Genomic DNA, 19,864 nt, shown 5'->3' with positions numbered 1-19,864 from the left:
AGCACAGAATTCCCTATATAAACAAACTCCTTATGATTTATTAAACAATGCCCCCTTTTGATGAAGACTTAGGCTTCAAATTTTATGCCCCTATAAATAATATTTCAATAAATATCTTGGTATGGAAAAAAAGAAAAAAAATGCAGATATCATTTGCTGCCTCCTTCTCCCCCTCTCCCGCTTCCTCCCACTACAGGCAAGCCAGAAAGTCAGAACCTCCCAGGGAGGGTGCCTGGGAACCTGTAATTTTACTGAGCATTCCTGAAAAATTCTTGTAATCAGACATGTTAGGGAAACATTGACTCAAACTTCACAAACTTGGATGTTCAAACCTGGGGGTCTGTAATCCCTTTTTCTTTGACCCCTAAACAACTCTATAAGTGCTCCATACAAACGATTCTAAATTTGGGTTTCCCTACTGTTGAGGGGGTGAGCTTGAGTGAATACATATTCCCAGGCCCCACTCCCAGGGAGGATGTCCATGGTTGCAGATTTTGCATAAATGAATAAATACATAAATAAAATGTAGGGTACCAGTCAAATCTGAGTTTCAGACAAACACCAGATAACTTCTTTTACCATAAGTGGTTCCTTGCAATATCTGGGACACACATGTATAAAATAATTATCTAGCGTTTATCTGAAATTCAGATTTAACTGGGCATCCTGTATTTTATCTGGGAACCCTAAGTATGAGTCCTCAGGCCTGGGTTGAGCCTCAGATCTGTACTGTGGGTCTGCTCCCCACATGGTTCTGATGAGGGGGATCCCGAGAGCCTGTGTAGAGGATCCTTGATTGGGTTAACACATCAGGGTCAGAAGCCCCTCCTCAGGGTGGCCAGAGGACCCTGGTGTATCTCACCAGAGAGCACCCTTTAATGCTGGTCCAAGGAGGAAGAGGAGGCTGAGCAGCGGTAGAAGAAAACTGCCCCAGATCTGCAAAGCTGAACGTGATGGATGTGGCGTCACTGCCCCGGAAGCCCGAGGGATGCTGCTGATCTCAGAATGAGTATTTAGGCTGCCTGTGGAACCCACACCCAGGATTCTGTCCAGAGTCTCTAAGCTTTGTTTATTTATATCTAGTCTCGTCCCAGAAAGGATTTTACACCTAGGGGGTCTCAGTCCACGCAGCACTCTTGGTAGCGGGGGTGAGATGAACACACTGTCTCTCTGGGACACTCACAACAGGTGTTCATCGTGTGCTCACAAGGACCAGGCACTGGGCTGGGGTTTTACAGTTATAACCATCTCTTTCAGTCCTTGAGACAAGACTGCAAAGACATTACTGCTGTTGGCCCCATTGGTAGGTGAGGAAATGGAGGTTCTGAGGGGTCCAGTGGCTTGTGCAAGAGCACATTGAGTGGGCCAGTGGCAGAGCTGGGGTTCTGACCCAGGCCTGTGTTGCTAACCACCCTCCATCCTGTCTCCCTACTGAGCTCTGATGGGCGAGTTTGGGGTTACGTTCTGATTAACCCGGGGACTATCCTTTAGGTCCTGATCCAGGAACATTTCTGATCTAAGGTGTGAGGACAGTTACCAGGTGTGGAGTGTCTGTTTCCACCAGACAATGATTTTGACTTTTTACACATAGATACTGAAAGGTTATGGTTGTGAGCGGTGAGTTACACTGGGGATTCACTCCAAGGAGGAAGTGGTCCAAGGAGGAGGTGGAATTCAATCTGGGACCAGAGACGAGACTTGATCACTTGGAGCTTTTGTGTAGCAGAGCACGTGTACACCCGTGGCTAATTCGAATCAATGTATGGTAAAAATCACCACAATATTGTTAAGTAATTAGCCTCCAATTAAAATTGAACAAACAAACAAAAGTATAAAAGGGATAGAGAAAGCTTCTGAAACAGACATCAGAAGGGGACAGAGAGAGTGCCCCCTTGCTAGTTTTTGGCAAGGCATTTTATACCTGTTAGCAAACAGCTAATCAGATAAAAGAAATACCTCAAGACTGAGAGAGTTGCACCAAGCCCCTCTCCTATAACATGCATTTTGAGATAGCATTGGAACAAGGGGAGTCATCTCCAGCCATCAACCAATTGACACGAATCTTGAAGAAAGGCAGATTCCAAAGCAAATATATAGCTTCATTAACATAGCTTAAGAAAAACATTTCCATAAGAAAAACACATTGGTTAGTTCAAGGTTTGAGAAAAGTTAAGTTCAGGCAGAACCAGGTGTCACCATGAAACACAGGATTAGAAGAAACCTCTAATTTTGTACTGTGGTTCAGTCGCTCAGTTGTGTCCGACTCTTTATGATCCCATGGTCTGCAGCATGCCAGGCTTCCCTGTCCTTCACCATCTCCAGGAGCTTGCTCAAACTCATTTTCATTGAGTCGGTTATGCCATCCAACCATCTTTATCCTCTGGTGTCCCCTTCTCCTCCCGCCTTCAATCTTTCCCAGCGTCAGGGTCTTTTCCAATGAGTCAGGTTCTTCGCATCAGGTGGCCAAAATATTGCAGTTTCAGCTTCAGCATCAGTCCTTCCAATGAATATTCAGGATTGATTTTCTTTACGATTGACTGGTTTGATCTCCTTGCAGTCCAAGGGACTCTCAAGAATCTTCTCCAACACCACAGTTCAAAAGCATCAGTTCTTTGGTACTCAGCCTTCTTTATGATCTCTCACATCCATACATGACTACTGGAAAAACCATAGCTTTGACTAGATGGACTTTTATCGGCAAAGTAATGTCCCTGCCTTTTAATACACTTTTTGTTTGTCATAGCTTTTCTTCCAAGGAGCAAGCGTCTTTTAATTTCATGGCTGCAGTCACCATCTGCAGTGATTTTGGAGCCCAAGAAAATAAAGTTTGTCACTGTTTCCATTGTTTCCCCAACTATTTGCCAGGATGTGATGGGACTGGATGCCATGTTCTTAGTTTTTTGAATGCTGAGTTTTAATTTTGTAAAGAGAAGGAAAAAAACGTCTGCCACTTGCAGTTTATTTCCTCCTGCCACTTGGGGACCTCTGGCCTTCCTAACAAGGCTGATAACCCTTTCTATACTCTCTCAGTGCCCTGCACCGTTGATAACACCCAGACCCAGGCATGCAAAGAACCCTGGCCGAGGTCTCAAAGCTAGGAAGTTGTAGAGCACTGATATGCCTAAAAACGAAGCATCCATCTCTGCATCTTCAAAAGCACACACCTGCTTTCCATCACTGCTTGCAAGCTTCACTTTTCAGGAAAATGCACTATTTCTGGGCTGGTTGCTAGGCAACTCTTGCCTGTAATTCTGAGAAATTCCCAGTAGAGGGCGCCGGGACTCGCTCCTTCCTGGGACCCACCTGATGGGTCTGACCTTCACAGAATTGAGTCCTGTGGCTGCCTGTGTTGTGTAGCTGAGGGCAAAGTGATGCGCTTTGGACCATCTCCACCTTTGGCCGCATCTGAGCCCCGAGCTGCACGGGAGGTACCTCTGCCGCCCAACCCCCACCCCGCAGGGGCCTGGACTCACCGAAGCTGGGTTTTCGATGACCAGTTCGTAGGTCAGCCCTCCAGTCCCGAACCTCAGGAGGTCTCCCGGTAAGAGCTTCACAGCCACGTTCTGAATGTGGCACTCATTGACAAAGGTGCCGCTGCGGGAATTGAAGTCCTGGAGAACAAAGCTGCCCTCAGCCTCATTATATTCGATGAGCGCGTGATGGTTGTCGATGTCTGCAGACTGAAACGGGAGGAGAGGGGACAGTCAGAGCCAGGAAAACGGGAATAAGGAGGGAAGCCTTAGTACTTACTAGTGCTACTGACGCTGGGTGCCTCCATGTGCTAATGGCTTCATCTGACTGCATGGTCACTGCAGTCCTCCTTTTAAGGAGGATGCTGAAGTTCAGAGAGGTTAAGTGACTTGCCTAAGGCCACACAGCAAGTGAACAGAGGGCCATGGGCTCTGTCTGACACCAGACCCAGAATAGGTGCCCAAGGTGTTGAACAGAGAGTCAGGCACCACAGAAGAGGCAAGAGGGAACTTGTCAGGAATTGGCCAGTCTGTATTTCTATGATCCCATGCGAATACACTTTGGGTTGTCCCAAATGGCAAGACAGCAGAAATGGCCCAACACAAACCAGATAGGTCAGTTGGCAAGTGACTCAACTATTTACTGCAAGTGTTAAAGTTAAGGGGAGGTTTTATAATGATTGTTGTTTTCATTTGTTTGTTCTATTCATTTTTAGAAGAACACATTTTTCTTAACAATGCAGAAAATGAGAGCTAGAGAAAAACATAAAGAAGACATCAAAATCACTTAGACTCTTGTCCCCCAGAGGCAAGCACTGTCTGAACACAGCGATTCACATCTTTCCAGTCTTTTTCCTATGTTTACAATCTTTCTATTTATGAAATTTCATTTTCTCATCTTTTTCTTTTTTGTTAATTTATATCCTACTAATTTATTTATTTTGGGCATGGCATATGGGATCTAGTTCCCCGACCAGGGATCGAACCTGTGCCCCCTGCACTGGAAGATCAGAATCTTAACCATGGGACCACCAGGAAAATCCCACAACAGGTTTTATAACTACTTTTTAAAAGCCTTGGTTTTCCCATGTGATTGATTATGTCTAGTGCTTCTTAAAAGCTAATCAGAATTTATCTAACCGAAGATGATCTGGTTTTCAGTAGGGGCCCTGGTGTGACCACATTTCACCCCAAAGAAAGGGATTTCAGACAGTGAACTGGCAGTGGGGGCAGAGGGCTCCTATGCAATTTCACTTTAATAAGAAGAGTGAGCAAAACTCAGCACCAAGGAGGAAATATCACATCCCACCTGCCTGGGTGCCCTGGACTATGGGCTGCAGGGCATGTGTGAAGTTTTCTGTCTTTTCAGCACACTGCCTATGAGCCATTCACTCCAGCCTGAGACTTCACAATTATTTTCTAAGTTAATTCTCCTCAGAGTGCCTCACTCAACTTTCATAAAGAGTACTTGGACTTAGAAATCTATGCTAACATCCCACTTATATTATATATACATCCCACATCTTCACAATAATCCAAAGGGGCACTGCCTCATTTAAACATTTCCCTGGTGGCTTAGATGGCAAAGAGTACACCTGCAATGCGGGAGACATGGGTTCGATCCCTGGGTTGAGAAGAGCCCCTGGAGGAGGGTATGGCAGTCCACTCCAGTATTCTTGCCTGCAGAATCCCTGTGGACAGAGGGGCCTGGTGGGTTACGTCCACGGGGTTGCAAAGAGCTGGACATGACTGAGCGACTGAGCACAGCACAGATAGTTGATTTACAACGTTGTGTTAGTTTCTGGTGTATAGCAAAGTGATTACATCACACACACACACACACACACACACACACACACACACACATAACATATATTCTTTTTCATATTCTTTTCCATTACAGGTTAGTACAAGATATTGAATATAGTTCCCTGAGCTATGCAGTAGGTCTGACAGTTCCTGACTTTTTAGATGAGGAAACGGAGGCACGGAATGATGAGGTGTGCCTACGTCACCCAGCTTGACTTGCCTGGCTTTGTACCCAGGTTTGCCTGATTCAAATGCCTGTGCCCTTCCCAACTTTGCAAATTCCTATCCATCACTTTGACATTTAAATATTGAAACACAAGAAGAAAGCAGGAGTAGCTACATTAATTTCAGATAGAACCGACTAGAGCAAGGAAGGTTATCAGGGATAAAGAGAGGTGTTATATTATGATAATGGGATTGATTCTCTAAGATGATGTAACAGTCCTTCATTACATGTGCCCAACAATAGAGTATCAAAATATGGGAGACAAAAACTGAAAGGACTGCAGGAAGAAACAGACGAATCCATCATGACAGCTAGAGACCACAGCATCCCTCTATCAGTAATGGGCAGACCCAGCAGGCAAGAATCAGTAAGAATAAAGTTGATCTGAATAGCACTATCAATCATCTGGATCTAACAGACAGCCACACAACTTCATCCAACAACCAATCATACATCCTTCTCAAGCTCATGTGGAACACTCACCAAACAGACCACATTCTTGGCCACAAAACATACTTCAACAAATGTAAAGAGAATAGAAATTATGCAAAGTATGTGCATACCAGACCACCTGACCTGCCTCTTGAGAAACCTGTATGCAGGTCAGGAAGCAACAGTTAGAACTGGGCATGGAACAACAGACTGGTTCCAAATAGGAAAAGGTGTATGTCAAGGCTGTATATTGTCACCCTGCTTATTTAACTTATATGCAGAGTACCTCATGAGAAATGCTGGGCTGGAGGAAGCACAAGCTGGAATCAAGATTGCCGGGAGAAATATCAATAACCTCAGATATGCAGATGACACCACCCTTATGGCAAAAAGTGAAGAACTAAAGAGCCTCTTGATGAAAGTGAAAGAGGAAAGTGAAGAAGTTGGCTTAAAGCTCAACATTCAGAAAACTAAGATCATGGCATCTGGTCCCATCACTTCATGGCAAATAGATGGGGAAACAGTGGAAACAGTGGCTGACTTTATTTTTCTGGGCTCCAAAATCACTGCAGATGGTGATTGCAGCCAAGAAATTAAAAGATTCTTACTCCTTGGGAGGAAAGTTATGACCAACCTAGATAGCATGTTAAAAAGCAGAGACATTACTTTGCCAACAAAGGTCCATCTAGTCAAGGCTATGGTTTTTCCAGTGGTCATGTATGGATGTGAGAGTTGGACTGTGAAGAAAGCTGAGCGATGAAGAATTGATGCCTTTGAACTGTGGTGTTGGAGAAGACTCTTGAGAGTCCCTTGGACTGCAAGGAGATCCAACCAGTCCATCCTAAAGGAGATCAGTCCTGGGTGTTCATTGGAAGGACTGATGTTGAAGCTGAAACTCCAATACTTTGGCTACCTGATTCGAAGAGCTGACTCATTTGAAAAGACTCTGATGCTGGGAAAGATTGAAGGCAGGAGGAGAAGGGGATGACAGAGGATGAGATGGTTGGATGGCATCACCAACTCTAGGGACATGGGTTTGGGTGGACTCCAGGAGCTGGTGATGGACAGGGAGGCCTGGCGTGCTGTGGTTCATGGGGTGGCAGAGTCGGACACGACTGAGCGACTGAACTGAACTGAACTGAACTGAACTGTTTTCAGACCACATTGGAATTAAACTAGAAACCAATACCAGAAAGATAGATGGAAAATCCCCAAATATTTGGAGATTAAACAACACATTTCTAAACAACAGATGGGTCAAAGAGGAAGTCTCACAAGAAATAAAACAAATTATCTTGAGTTAAATGAAAATGCAAATACAACTTATGAATATTTGCAAGATGGAGTGAAAGCAGCTCTTGGAGAGAAATTTATGGCATTGCACACATATATTAGAAAAGAAGAAAGATCTAAAATCAGTAATATAAGCTTCCACCGTATCAAACTAGAGAAAGAAGACCGATACAAGCCTACCACAAGCAGAAGAAAAAAAGCAATGAATGAAATAACAAAACAGGAAAATAACAGAGAAAAGTCAGCAAAATCAAGAGCTTTCTTTAAAAAAAAAAATCAATAAAATGGACAAACCTCTACCAGGATAATCAAGAAAAAAGAGAGAAGATACAAATTACTAAAATCAGAAATGAAAGAGAAGCCATGATCCCTGAAGGGATAAAAAATGAATATTATGAATTCTGAGGGGCTTCCCAGGTGGTACAGTGGTAAAGAATCCACCTGCCAATGCAGGAGACGCAAGAGATGCTGGTTCCATCCCTGGGTTAGGAAGATCCCAGAGTAGGAAATGGAAACCACTTTAGTATTCTTGCCTGGAAAAATCCCATGGACAGAGGAGTCTGGTAGACTACAGTCCATAGGGTTGCAAAGAGTCAGACATGACTGAGCATGCACGCAATGCATGAATAATTCTATGCCCACACATTTTATAACTTAATGAAGTGGATCAATTCCTTGAAAGACACAATCTGCCAAAACTCAAACAAACAGAAAAAATACCCTGAATAGACTCATATCTATTAAAGAATTTGAATCAGTAATGAATAACCTTTCAAAATGGAAAGTACCAGACCTGGGTGGGTTCACTGGTAAATTTTACAAATATTAAGGAAAGATCATGAACTCCTTATTGCCAAATTCAGACTTACATTGAAGAAAGTAGGGAAAACCACTAGACCATTCAGGTATGACCTAAATCAAATCACTTATGATTATACAGTAGAAGTGACAAATAGATTTAAGGGATTAGATCTGATAGACAGAGTGCCTGAAGAACTATGGACAAAGGTTCATGACATTGTATAGGAGGCAGGGATCAAGACCATCCCCAAGAAAAAGAAATGCAGAAAGGCAAAATGGTTGTCTGAGGAGGTCTTACAAGTAGCTGAGAAAAGAAGAGAAGCAAAAGGCAAATGAAAAAAGGAAAGATATACCCATTTGAATGCCAAGTTCCAAAGAATAGCACAGAGAGATAAGAAAGCCTTCCTCAGTGATCAATGCAAAGAAATAGAGGAAAACAATAGAATGGGAAAGACTAGAGAGCTCTTCAAGAAAATTAGAGATACTAAGGGAACATTTCATGCAAAGATGGGCACCATAAAGGATAGAAATGGTATGGGCCTAACAGAAGCAGAAGATATTAAGAAGAGGTGGCAAAAATACACAGAAGGACTATATAAAAAAAGATCTTCATGACCCAGATAACCACGATGGTGTGATCACTGGACTAGAGCCAGACATCCTGGAATACGAAGTGAAGTGGGCTTTAGGAAGCATCACTACCAACAAAGCTAGTGGAGGTGATGGAATTCCAGTTGAGCTATTTCAAATCCTAAAAGATGATGCTGTGAAAGTGCTGCATTCAACATGCCAGCAAATTTGGAAAACTGGGCAGTAGCCCAGGACTGGAAAAGGTCAATTTTCAATCCAACCCCAAAGAAGGGCAATGCCAAAGAATGTTCAAACTACAGCACAATTGCACTCATCTCACTTGTTAGCAAAGTAATCATCAAAATTCTCCAAGCCAGGCTTCAACAGTACTTTAACCACGAACTTCCAGATGTTCAAGCTGGATTTAGAAAAGGTAGAGGAATCAGATATCAAATTGCCAACATCTGTTGGATCACTGAAAAAGCATGAGAGTTCCCCCAAAAAAATCTACTTCTGCTTTATTGACTACGACAAAGCTTTTGCTTGTGTGGATCACAACAAACTGTGGAAAATTCTTCAAGAGACGGGAATACCAGACCACCTTACCTGCCTCTTGAGAAATCTGTATGGAGGTCAAGAAGCAACAGTTAGAACTGGGCATGGAACAACAAACTGGTTCCATATTGGGAAAGGAGTACGTCAAGGCTGTTTATTGTCACCCTGTTTATTTAACTTATATGCAGAGTACATCATTTGAAATGCCAGGCTGGATGAAGCTCAAGCTGGAATCAAGATTGAGAGGAGAAATATTGATAACCTCAGATATGCAGATGACACCACCCTTATGGCAAAAAGTGAAGAACTAAAGAGCCTCTTGATGAAAGTAAAAGAGGAAAGTGAAAAAGTTGGCTTAAAGCTCAACATTCAGAAAACTAAGATCATGGCATCCGGTCCCATCACTTCATGGCAAATAGATGGGGAAACAGCGGAAACAGTGGCAGACTTTATTTTCTTGGGACCCAAAATCACTGCAGATGGTGACTGCAGCCATGAAATTAAGACGCTTGCTCCTTGGAAGAAAAGCTATGATCAACCTAGACAGCATATTAAAAAGCAGAGACATTACTTTGCCAACAAAGGTCCACCTATGGTATGGACCTATGGTATGGACCATACCTATGGTATGGTATTTCCAGTAGCCATGTATGAACGTGAGATTTGGACCATAAAGAAAGCTGAGCACCAAAGAATTGATGCTTTTGAACTGTGGTGTTGGAGAAGACTCTTAAGAATCCCTTGGACTGCAAGGAGATCCAACCAGTCAATCCTAAAGGAAATCAGTCCTGAATATTCATTGGAAGGACTGATGCTGAAGCTGAAACTCCAATACTTTGGCTACCTGATGCGAAGAACTGACTCACTGGAAAAGATCCTGATGCTGGGAAAGATTGAAGGCAGGAAGAGAAGGGTTCGATAGAGGATGAGATGGTTGCATGGCATCACTGATTCAATGGATATGAGTTTGCGCAAGCTCTGGGAGTTGGTGAAGGACAGGGAAGCCTGGCATGTGGCAGTCCACGGGGTCGCAAAGAGTAAGACACGACTGAGTTACTGAACTGAACTGAAGAATGATATCAGTTCTCTATAATCTCTTTTGGAAAAAAGAAGAGGGAATACTCCCTAACTCATTCTGTGAAGCCAACCTTACTCTAATACCAAAATCAGATAAAGATATTACAAGACAGGAAATCTGCAGACCAGTTCTTCCTTTCCAGAAAGATGCAAAACCCTCAACAAAATACTAGCAAATTGAATCCAATAACATATAAAAAGAATTATACACCACAATCAAGTGGGATTTATCCCAGGTATGCAAAGATTTGGAAATCAATGTAATCTATCACATCAATAATGTAAAGAAGAGAAATCACATTACCTTATCAGTAGATTGAAAAAAGAGCATTTGACAAAATTTAACATCCATTCATAATAAACCTGGTGGGTTCCCTCATGGCTCAGATGGTAAAGAATCTGCCTGCAATGCAGGAGACCTGGGTTTGATCCCTGGGTTGGGAAGATCCCCTGAAGGAGGGCATGGCAACTCACTCCAGTATTCTTGCCTAGAGAATCCCCATGGACAGAGAAGCCTGGATGGTTACAGGCCATGTGGTCGCAAAGAGATAGACACGACTGAGCGACTAAGCACAGTGTACATGATAAACCAACAAACCACCACAACTCTTGGCAAATTAGGAATGAAGGGGAACAACTTCAACCTGATAAAGTACATCAATAAAAACCCTAAAAACTCACATCATACTTAGTGGTGAGAAACTAGAAACTTTCCAATTAAAATCAAGAATAAGGCAAAGATGTCTCCTTTCACCACTCATTTTCAACATTGTATTTTATGTCATAGCTAACGCAATAAGACAAGAAAAGAGAATAAAACATTATTGATTGGGAAGGAAAAAAATCTTCTTTGGTGAGGTGTCTGTTCAGATCTTTTGCCCATTTTGTAGAATGCATGATTGTTTATGCAGAAAATCCCAAAGAATTGACAAATAGCCCTCCTGGAACTAATAAGCAATTATAGCAAGGTTTCAGGATACAAGATTAATACGCAAAAGTCAATTGCTATCTTATAAACCAACAGTGAACAACTGGAATTTGAAATTAAAAACACAATACTGCTTAACATTAGCACCAAAAAAAGAGAAAGAAATACTTAGGAATAAATCTAAGTATAAATTTTATTCACTAAGTATAAATTTATTTATTCAAATAAAATACTTTGCTATATGAAAAAAAGAGCTATGTGAAGAAAACTATAAAATGTTGATAAAAGACATCAAAGTAGTTTAAATAAATGAAGAGATATTTCATGTTTATTTGAAATTCCTTAATGACATATGATATTTAACATCTTTTCATATGTTTATTTTACATCTGTATATCCTTTTAAAAAATATTTATTTATTTAGCTGCACCAGGTCCTAGTGCAGCATGCGGGATCTAGTTTCTTGACCAAGGATTGAACCCAGACCCCCTACATTGGGAGCCCAGGGTCTTAGCCACTAGACCACCAGGGAAGTCCATGTATATCTTCTTTTCCCCAGTTTTAAGTTGGGATGTTTGTTTTCTTATTGACTCATTAATTTTATTTATTTATTTTACATTGATTTACAATGTCATTTACTTTCTGCTTTACAGCAAAGTGATTCAGATATACATACATACAGTTTTTTAAAATATTCTTTTCCATTATGGTTTATTATAGGATACTGGATATGGTTTCCTGTGCTACATGGTAGGACCTTGTTGTTTATATATTCTATATTTAATCACTTACATTTGCTAACTCCAACCTTCCACTCCATCCCTCCTCCAACCCCCTCTCCCTTGGGAACCACAAGTCTGTTCTCTATATCCATGAAGACTCATTTATTTTGGATACATGCTTTCAGCATCTTTATTTCTAATTGCTTATAGCATCTTTATTTATAATTGCCATAAATTGGAAGCAACCAAGATATCCTTTAAAAGGTAAATTAATAAACAAATTATGGTACATCTATACTATGAAATATTAATGATTAAAAATAAATGAGTTATCAAATTACAAAAATACATGGAAGAATCTTAAATGCATATTGCTTAGAGAAAAAACCTAGTCTGAGAAGGTTACATACTATATGATTTCAACTGTATGAAATTCTGGAAAAAGTAAAAATTATAGGGACAGTAAAAAGGTCAGTACTTGCCAGGGGCCCAGGGGCTTGAGGAGAATAGGGGATTTTAGGGCAATGAAATTATTCTCTATGATACTGTAATGGTGGAGACTTGTCACCACACATTTGTCAAAACCAAACAATGTACAGCACAAAAAGTGAATCTAATGTAAACTATGGACTTAGTTAACAATAACACATCAATATTGGTTTGTCAATTGTAACAAATATACTGCACTGATACAAAATGTTAATAACAGGGGAAACTGTGTGTGTTGGGTGTGGTGGGATATATGGGAACTCTCTGTATTATCCGATCAATTTCCTATAAACCTAAAACTGCTTGAAAAAAATAAGGCAATGCTTCAATACATTGAAACATGTATATTATCTAGGGTGAAACAGATCACCAGCCCAGGTTGGATGCATGAGACAAGTGCTCGGGCCTGGTGCACTGGGAAGACCCAGAGGGAGCGGGTAGAGAGGGAGGTGGGAGGGGGGATCAGGATGGGGAATACATGTAAAACCATGGCTGATTCATGTCAATGTATGACAAAACCCACTACAATATTGTAAAGTAATTAGCCTCCAACTAATAAAAATAAATGAAAAAAAATAAGGCATTAAAAAACCATGAAAACACATTAGTTCTTTGGAAAATGCCACCCACATCATCATCACCACCATCCCCCTTGATCTTTGTGTCCTACGGACCTTTAGTATTACCCATGAGTAAGAGAAATTCTGTGTGTTACATTTTGCTTTTCTCTTCCCAGGCTTCACTACTTTCAGTTCCCTAAAAGCTGACAAGCCATTATTAAGAAATCAAACCAAGCAGGAAGTTTTAAATGACTTCACAAAATTGCGTGAGCCTCTACCACATGTTAGGCAAGGAAAGAGCTTCCTAGTTCTCCCCTATAATATCACTTGTTCCCTTTACTTGGAAAATTGCTAAATGCTCCTATCAGACAGAAGGCCTGCTGCTGACACAGACTGACTGTATAAGTTCCATCTTGTTGAGCTGTCCTACTATGAGATAAACTGTTATTTATTATTATCATCATCATCATCTAACATACATTGAGAACTTCCTGTGAACTGGGCCCTGCTGAAGCATGTTGTGTGCATTCTTTCATTTAATCTGCATGATAGCCCTATGAAGTGAACTCAAGTGAAGTGAAGTCGCTCAGTCCTGTCTGACTCTTTGCGACCCGTGGATTGTAGCCTACCAGGCTCCTCTGTCCATGGGATTCTCCAGGCAAGAATACTGGAGTGGGTTGCCATTTCCTTCTCCAGGGTATCTTCCTGACCCAGGGATCGAACCCGGGTCTCCCGCATTGGAGGCAGACGCTTTAACCTCTGAGCCACCAGGGAAGCCCAATACAAGGATCCTATTATTATCTCCAATTTAGAGATGAAGAAGCTGAGACTCAAAAGGTGAAGAGGACAGCATTAGCTTGATACCAAAACCAGACAAAGACATTACAAGAAAACTACAGACCAATATTTCTTATGAACACTGATACCAAGATCCTCAACAAAATATGAAAACTGAAGCCAACAGTATGTTAAAAGGATCATACACTATGACCAGATGGGATTTATTCCTGGAATGAAGAAGTGATGGTTCAACATATGAAAATCAATCCATGTAATATATCATATTAACAGAAAGAAGGAAAAAAAGTGATCATCTCAATTGATGTAAAAAAGCATGTGACAAAATGCAACACTCTTTCCTGATAAAAGCACTCACAAAAAGGAAATAGAAGGAAATTACTTAACATAATAAAGACCAAATATGAAAAGTTCACAGGTAGCATCATACGCAAAGGTGAAAGACTGAAAGCTTTCCCTCTAAAATCAAGAACAAGATGCCTGCTTTTACCACTTCCATTCAACAAACTACTGGAAGCCTTAGCCATACCAAATAAGCAAGGAAAAGGAATAAAGGAATCCAAATTGGAAAGGAAGAAGTAAAATGATCTCTGTTCAGAAACTACATTATCTCATATGTACTAAATCCTAAAGCGTCCATGAAAAAACAACCCTGTTAGAACTAATAAACAAAATTCAGTAGCAAAGGTAGGATACAAAATCAACACACAAACACTGGTTGTATTTCTATATAGTCACAGTAAACAATCTAAGAAGGAAGTTAAATAATTTCAGAGACCTGGCATTCCAGTGCTTAAGATGTTGCAATTCCACTGCAGGGCGCGCAAGTTGGATCACTGGTCGGGGACTAAGATCCCGTCTGCTGCACAGCTCAGCCAAAAATTTTTTAAAAGTTAAATTAAAAGAGGAAATAATTTCATTTAAAATAGCATCAAAAAGAATAATACTTTAGAATAAATTCAACAAAGGTGGTAAAAGATGTATACACTGAAAACTATAAAGTGTTGCTGGCAGAGATCAAAGAAGAGACAAATAAATGGAGAGACACCCTGTAGTCATGGATTGAAAGACTTATTATTGTTTAAGATGCCATTACTACCCAGAAGGATCTACAGATTCAATGCAATCCTTATCAAAACCCCAATAGCAATTTTTGTAGAAACAGAAAAATCCATCCTAAAATTCATATGGAATCTCAGTGGAACTGAATAGCCAAAATGATCATGAAAAACAAGAAGTTGGAGGTCTCACACTTACTGATTTCAAAACTTACTTTTGATAGGTGCAAAGCTACACTAATCGAAACAATGTGATATTGACATAAGGTCAGGCATATAGACAAATGGAACAGGATAGACAGCACAGAAATAAACCTTTGCATGTATGGTTAAATGATTTTCCACAGGGCTGCTAGGATCATTCAGTGGGTGAAAGAACAGTATTTTCAATAAATGATGCTGGGAAAAACTGCAAAAGAATTAAGTTAGACTCTTACCTCACAGTGTATACAAAAAATAGCTCAAAGGGGATCAAAGACTTATTGCTGTGCTTGCTCACTCATGCCCGACTCTCTGTGACCTCATGGACTCTAGCTCACCAGGCTCCTTTGTCCATGGGATTTTTCCAGGCAAGAATACTGGAGTCAGTTGTCATTTCCTCCTCCAGGGGATCTTCCCAACTCAGGGATTGAACCCATATCTTCTGAGTCTCCTGCACTGCAGGAGGATTGTTTACCACTGAGCCACTGGGGAAGCCCGGATGAAAGACTTAAACATAGCTTAAAACTATAAAACTTTTAGAGGAAAACATAGGAGGAAAGCTTTATGACATTGGATTTGGTCATGCTTTTTTGGATATGGTACCAAAAGCATAGGCAACAAAAATAAAATAGATAAATTCAACTATATAAAAATTTTAAACTTCTGTGAATCAAAGAACACAATTAACAGGGTGAAAGGCCATCTACAGAATGGGAGAAAATACTTGCAAATCACATAACTGAAAAAGGTTAATATCAGGAATATGAGGCCCAGGTGGCATTAGTGGTAAAGAATCCCCTTGCCAATGCGGGAGTTGTAAAAGACAAGGGCCGATCCCTGGATCAGGAAGATCCCCTGGAGGAGGGCATGGTAACCCACTCCAGTACTCTTGCCTGGAGAATCCCATGGACAGAGGAGCCTGGTGGGCTACACTCCATGGGGTCTCAAAGAGTTGTACTCAACTGAACAGACTTAGCACGCATACAAATCAAGAATATACAGGGAATTCCCTGGTGGTCCAGTGGTTAAGAATCTATTTTCCAATGCAGGGGACATGGATTTGATCCCTGGTCGGGGAACTAAGATCCCACATGCTATGGGGCATCTAAACTTGCATGCTGTAACTACTGAGCCCAAGCATCACAACCAGAGAGAAGGCCAGGCACCACACTGAAGAGCTCGTGTGCTACAACAAAAGATCCCACGTGCTACAACTAAGGCCTGACAGAGCCAAGGAAATACATAAATATTTTTAAAAGAATATATAGAGAACTCCTATAACTCAACAACAAAACACCCCAAATAACCTGATCGAATATGGCAAAGAACTGGAATAGACATTTCTCCAAAGAAGATACACAAATGGCCAACAGAAAAGATGCTCAACATTACTAATCATTACGGTAACGCAAATCAAAACCACAATGAGATATCACCTCATGTCACTTGGATGGCTACTATCAAAAACAAGCAAACAATGGAAAATGACATGTGTTGGCAAGGATGTGGAGGAAGTGGAACACTTAGGCACTGTTGAGAATGTAAAATGGTGCAGCTGATAAGAAAAATAGTATGGTGGCTTCTTGAAAAATTTAGTATAAAATTATCATCTGATCCAGCAAGTCCACTTCTGGGCATATACCCAAAAGAACTGAAATCAGGAACTTGAAGAGACATCTGTACACTCATGTTTATGGCAGCATGATTCACAGTTGGGCCTCGATGGGGGCTCAAACAGTAAAGAATCTGCGTGCAATGCGGGAGACCCGGGTTCAGTCCCTGGGTTGGGAAGATCCCCTGGAGAAAAATGCCAACCCACTCCAGTATTCTGACCTGGAGAATTCCATGGAGAGAGGTTATAGTCCATGGGGTCGCAAAGAGTTGGTCACGACTGAGTGACTAACGTAACTATTCACAATTGCCAAAAGGTGGAAGCAACTCATGTGCCCATCGACTAATGAATGGATAAGCAAAATGTGACCCATCCATGCAGTGGAATATTATTCAGCTTTAAGAGCTGGGCTCAAGTTCAGCTCTCCCATTTCTTAGCAGGGTGACCTTGGGCAAGTGATACCTCAGTTTCCTCATTTGTAAATGAGGGTAACATTAGGACAGTCTTGTAAGTTATTGGTGACATAATACAAATAAAAGCATGTATATGTTTTTAGAAGAAAACAGAGCGAATGCAAAATGTTCTCTATTGTGAGCAGGAGGATGTGCTCTGGAGTCGGAAAGCCTAGAGTTCAAGCCCCACCTCTGCTACTCTCCAGCTGGGCAGCCCAGGGCATGGGTCTTTGCTTCTCTGCTGTTGCTCCTTGAGCTGCAAAAGTGAGTTTCATAAGCTAGGCTTCACAGAACTGACAAAAGGTACTGCTTGATAAAGTGTTCAAAGTAGTAGGAAGACATTTTTGAAATTAATGTATGTGTGTATGTGTTTGATCTATTTCTTTTTAACTTTTAGGTTCTTGGCTGTCCTGTCTGTCCCCTTACCCCAGCCCCCCACTGCCTCAGAAAGGGATGGAGTGCAGAAATAGTAGGAAAACAGGGTTTTCTAAAGAATAAGGATATGAGGTAAAGGCCAGGGGCTGGTAGGACAGCGAGCCTGGGAGTGGAATGAAACAGGAAGTTTCTCTGCTTCCCCATCGGCTAGATCCTCCCTCCTGGTCTCCTTGGGAGAGCCCTGGGGATGAGCAAGGCTCCGCAGAGTCTGGTACCAGCGCCCCAGCCTCCCTCTGTGACCTCAGGCAGGATCCTCAGCCTATCTGTGCCCCAGCAACCTCACTGGGGCAGACTACAGCCCTTACCTCCTAAGGATGGAATGAGTTAATACACTCGAAAGTGCAAAGAGCAGGGCCTGGCATGGAGCAAGCCCTCAGTAACCGTCAGCTGTCCCTGTTATTAACACCCCTGGTCCGCCAACAGTTTCCTGGCTCCCCCAGCTCTCTGACTGCTTCCAGGTCTCCACGCCAGGCTCCTTTCCCCTCAGATGCTCCCTGGGATTCTAGGGTTGTGTCTGTTTCCTCCTCACTCTGTTTCTATGCGCTGGGGCTGCTGACCACCCCCTGGACTCCTGGATGTGTATTTCCAACCCCTGGTTTATCTCCAGGTCCCAAACTGCCCGGAGGCTTTCTGAATGCTAAGGTGCTCATTCAACAATCCCTGCCCCCTCCATTCTTGATATATTATCACCCTCCAGCTCATCCAGCCATCTTTCTCCATGGGCCCTGTTGTTGACCCACTGCTTCTTCCAAAAAACTGTCAAACCAGTTTCATAGCAATGGTCCAGGCAGGCTGGAGTATTAATGCGGTGGGCAGAATGGTCTCTCAAAGATGTTGTTCAGTCACTAAGTCGTGTCTGACTCTTTGTGACTCCATGGACTGAAGCGCACCAGGCTCCTCTGTCCTCCAGTGTCTCCCAGAGTTTGCTCAAATCCATGTCCACTGAGTCAGTGACACCATCCAACCATCTCATCCTCTGCCATCTTCTTCTTTTACCTTCAGTCTTTCCCAGCATCAGGGTCTTTTCCAATGAGTCAGTTCTTCGAATCAGGTGGACAAAGTACTGGAGCTTCAGCTTCAGCATCAGTCCTTCCAATGAATATTCAGGGTTAATTTCCTTTTGGATTGACTGTTTTGATCTCCTTGCAGTCCAACGGACTCTCAAGAGTCTTCTCAATCCACGGTTTGAAAGCATCAGTTCTTCAGTGCTCAGCCTTCTTTATGGTCCAACGCTCACATCCATACATGACTACAGGAAAAACCATAGCTTTCACTCAAAAATGCCCACGCCCTGATCTCTGGAAATATAATCCATTATGTGGCAAGAGGGACCATGCAGATGTAATCAGTGATCTTAAAATAGGGAGGCTATCCTAGTTTATCCAAGTGGAAGCAGAGAACTTACTCTGGCTAGTTTGGAAAGAAGAGATGGGGATCTTGCTGAGTCTTCACTTAACAGCCCCAGTGCTCCTCTTCCTGGGAAAGGAACTAGTAGTAAAAATCTGCCTGCCAATCCAGGAGACACAAGAGACGTGGGTTCGATCTCTGGGTCAGGAAGATCCTCTGCAGCAGGAAATGGCAACCCACTCTAGTATTCTTGCCTGAAAAATCCCATGGACATAGGAGCCTGGCGGGCTACAGTCCATAGGGTCACTAAGAGTGGGACACAGAGTGAGCATGTACACACATTTCCCCCTTACCGAGAACCCCCACTAGACGGCGCCACCTCAGCCTGTGGCATGAATGAGGATCTCTAGACTATAGACAGGTATGTTTCACTGACAACCCCACCCTGGATTACACAGGGTGGGAATCGCCCTAGCTTAGCCAATTACCTTGTCATCTCAGTTAACCTACAAGGAATTTCCAATACTTAGATATTAGATGTTCCCAAAGCTAAATTTACAGGAAAAAAGCTTTTTAGTTTCATTTTTAGAAGTTTGAGTCAGCCCAGTTTGAAACTCAGCCCCACCTCCCCCACCTAGCTATGTGATTTGGGCAAGTCCCTTAATTTTTCTGAGTTCCATTTCCACGTCTTCAAATGAGGATAATAATGATAAGAGCAGTTCTTACCCACACAGGATTTGTTTTGAGGATATAATTCTATAAATATGTATAGAACATACATAAAAGATAAATAAAGTAAGTCATGAGAGATATGGTAGTTCAGTTCAGTCGCTCAGTCGTGTCCGACTCTTTGTGACCCCATGAGTCACAGCACGCCAGGCCTCCCTGTCCATCACCAACTCCCGGAGTTTACCCAAACCCATGTCCATCCAGTTGGTGATGCCATCCAGCCATCTCATCCTCTGTTGTTCCCTTCTCCTCCTGCCCCCAATCCCTCCCAGGATCAGGATTTTTTCCAACGAGTCAACT

At 42.1% G+C, this 19,864-nt stretch overlaps 1 protein-coding gene across 4 annotated transcripts in view; it reads right to left on the bottom strand.

Moving 5' to 3' along the window:
* The window catches only part of FHAD1 (forkhead associated phosphopeptide binding domain 1), a 160,118-nt gene that overhangs the window by 121,250 nt on the left and 19,004 nt on the right, over positions 1-19,864 (bottom strand). For all 4 annotated transcript variants that reach the window (XM_043486194.1, XM_043486195.1, XM_043486196.1 and 1 more), the window contains exon 3: positions 3,474-3,680. In XM_043486194.1, coding sequence (XP_043342129.1) covers positions 3,474-3,680 — 207 coding nt within the window. The remainder of the gene's footprint in view (positions 1-3,473; positions 3,681-19,864) is intronic.

The sequence above is a fragment of the Cervus canadensis genome, chromosome 13 (genome assembly GCF_019320065.1).
Source record: "Cervus canadensis isolate Bull #8, Minnesota chromosome 13, ASM1932006v1, whole genome shotgun sequence".
Taxonomy (NCBI): Eukaryota; Metazoa; Chordata; class Mammalia; order Artiodactyla; family Cervidae; genus Cervus; species Cervus canadensis.
The sequence above is the reverse complement of the archived record's forward strand: the minus strand, read 5'-3'. Positions and strand labels throughout refer to the sequence as shown.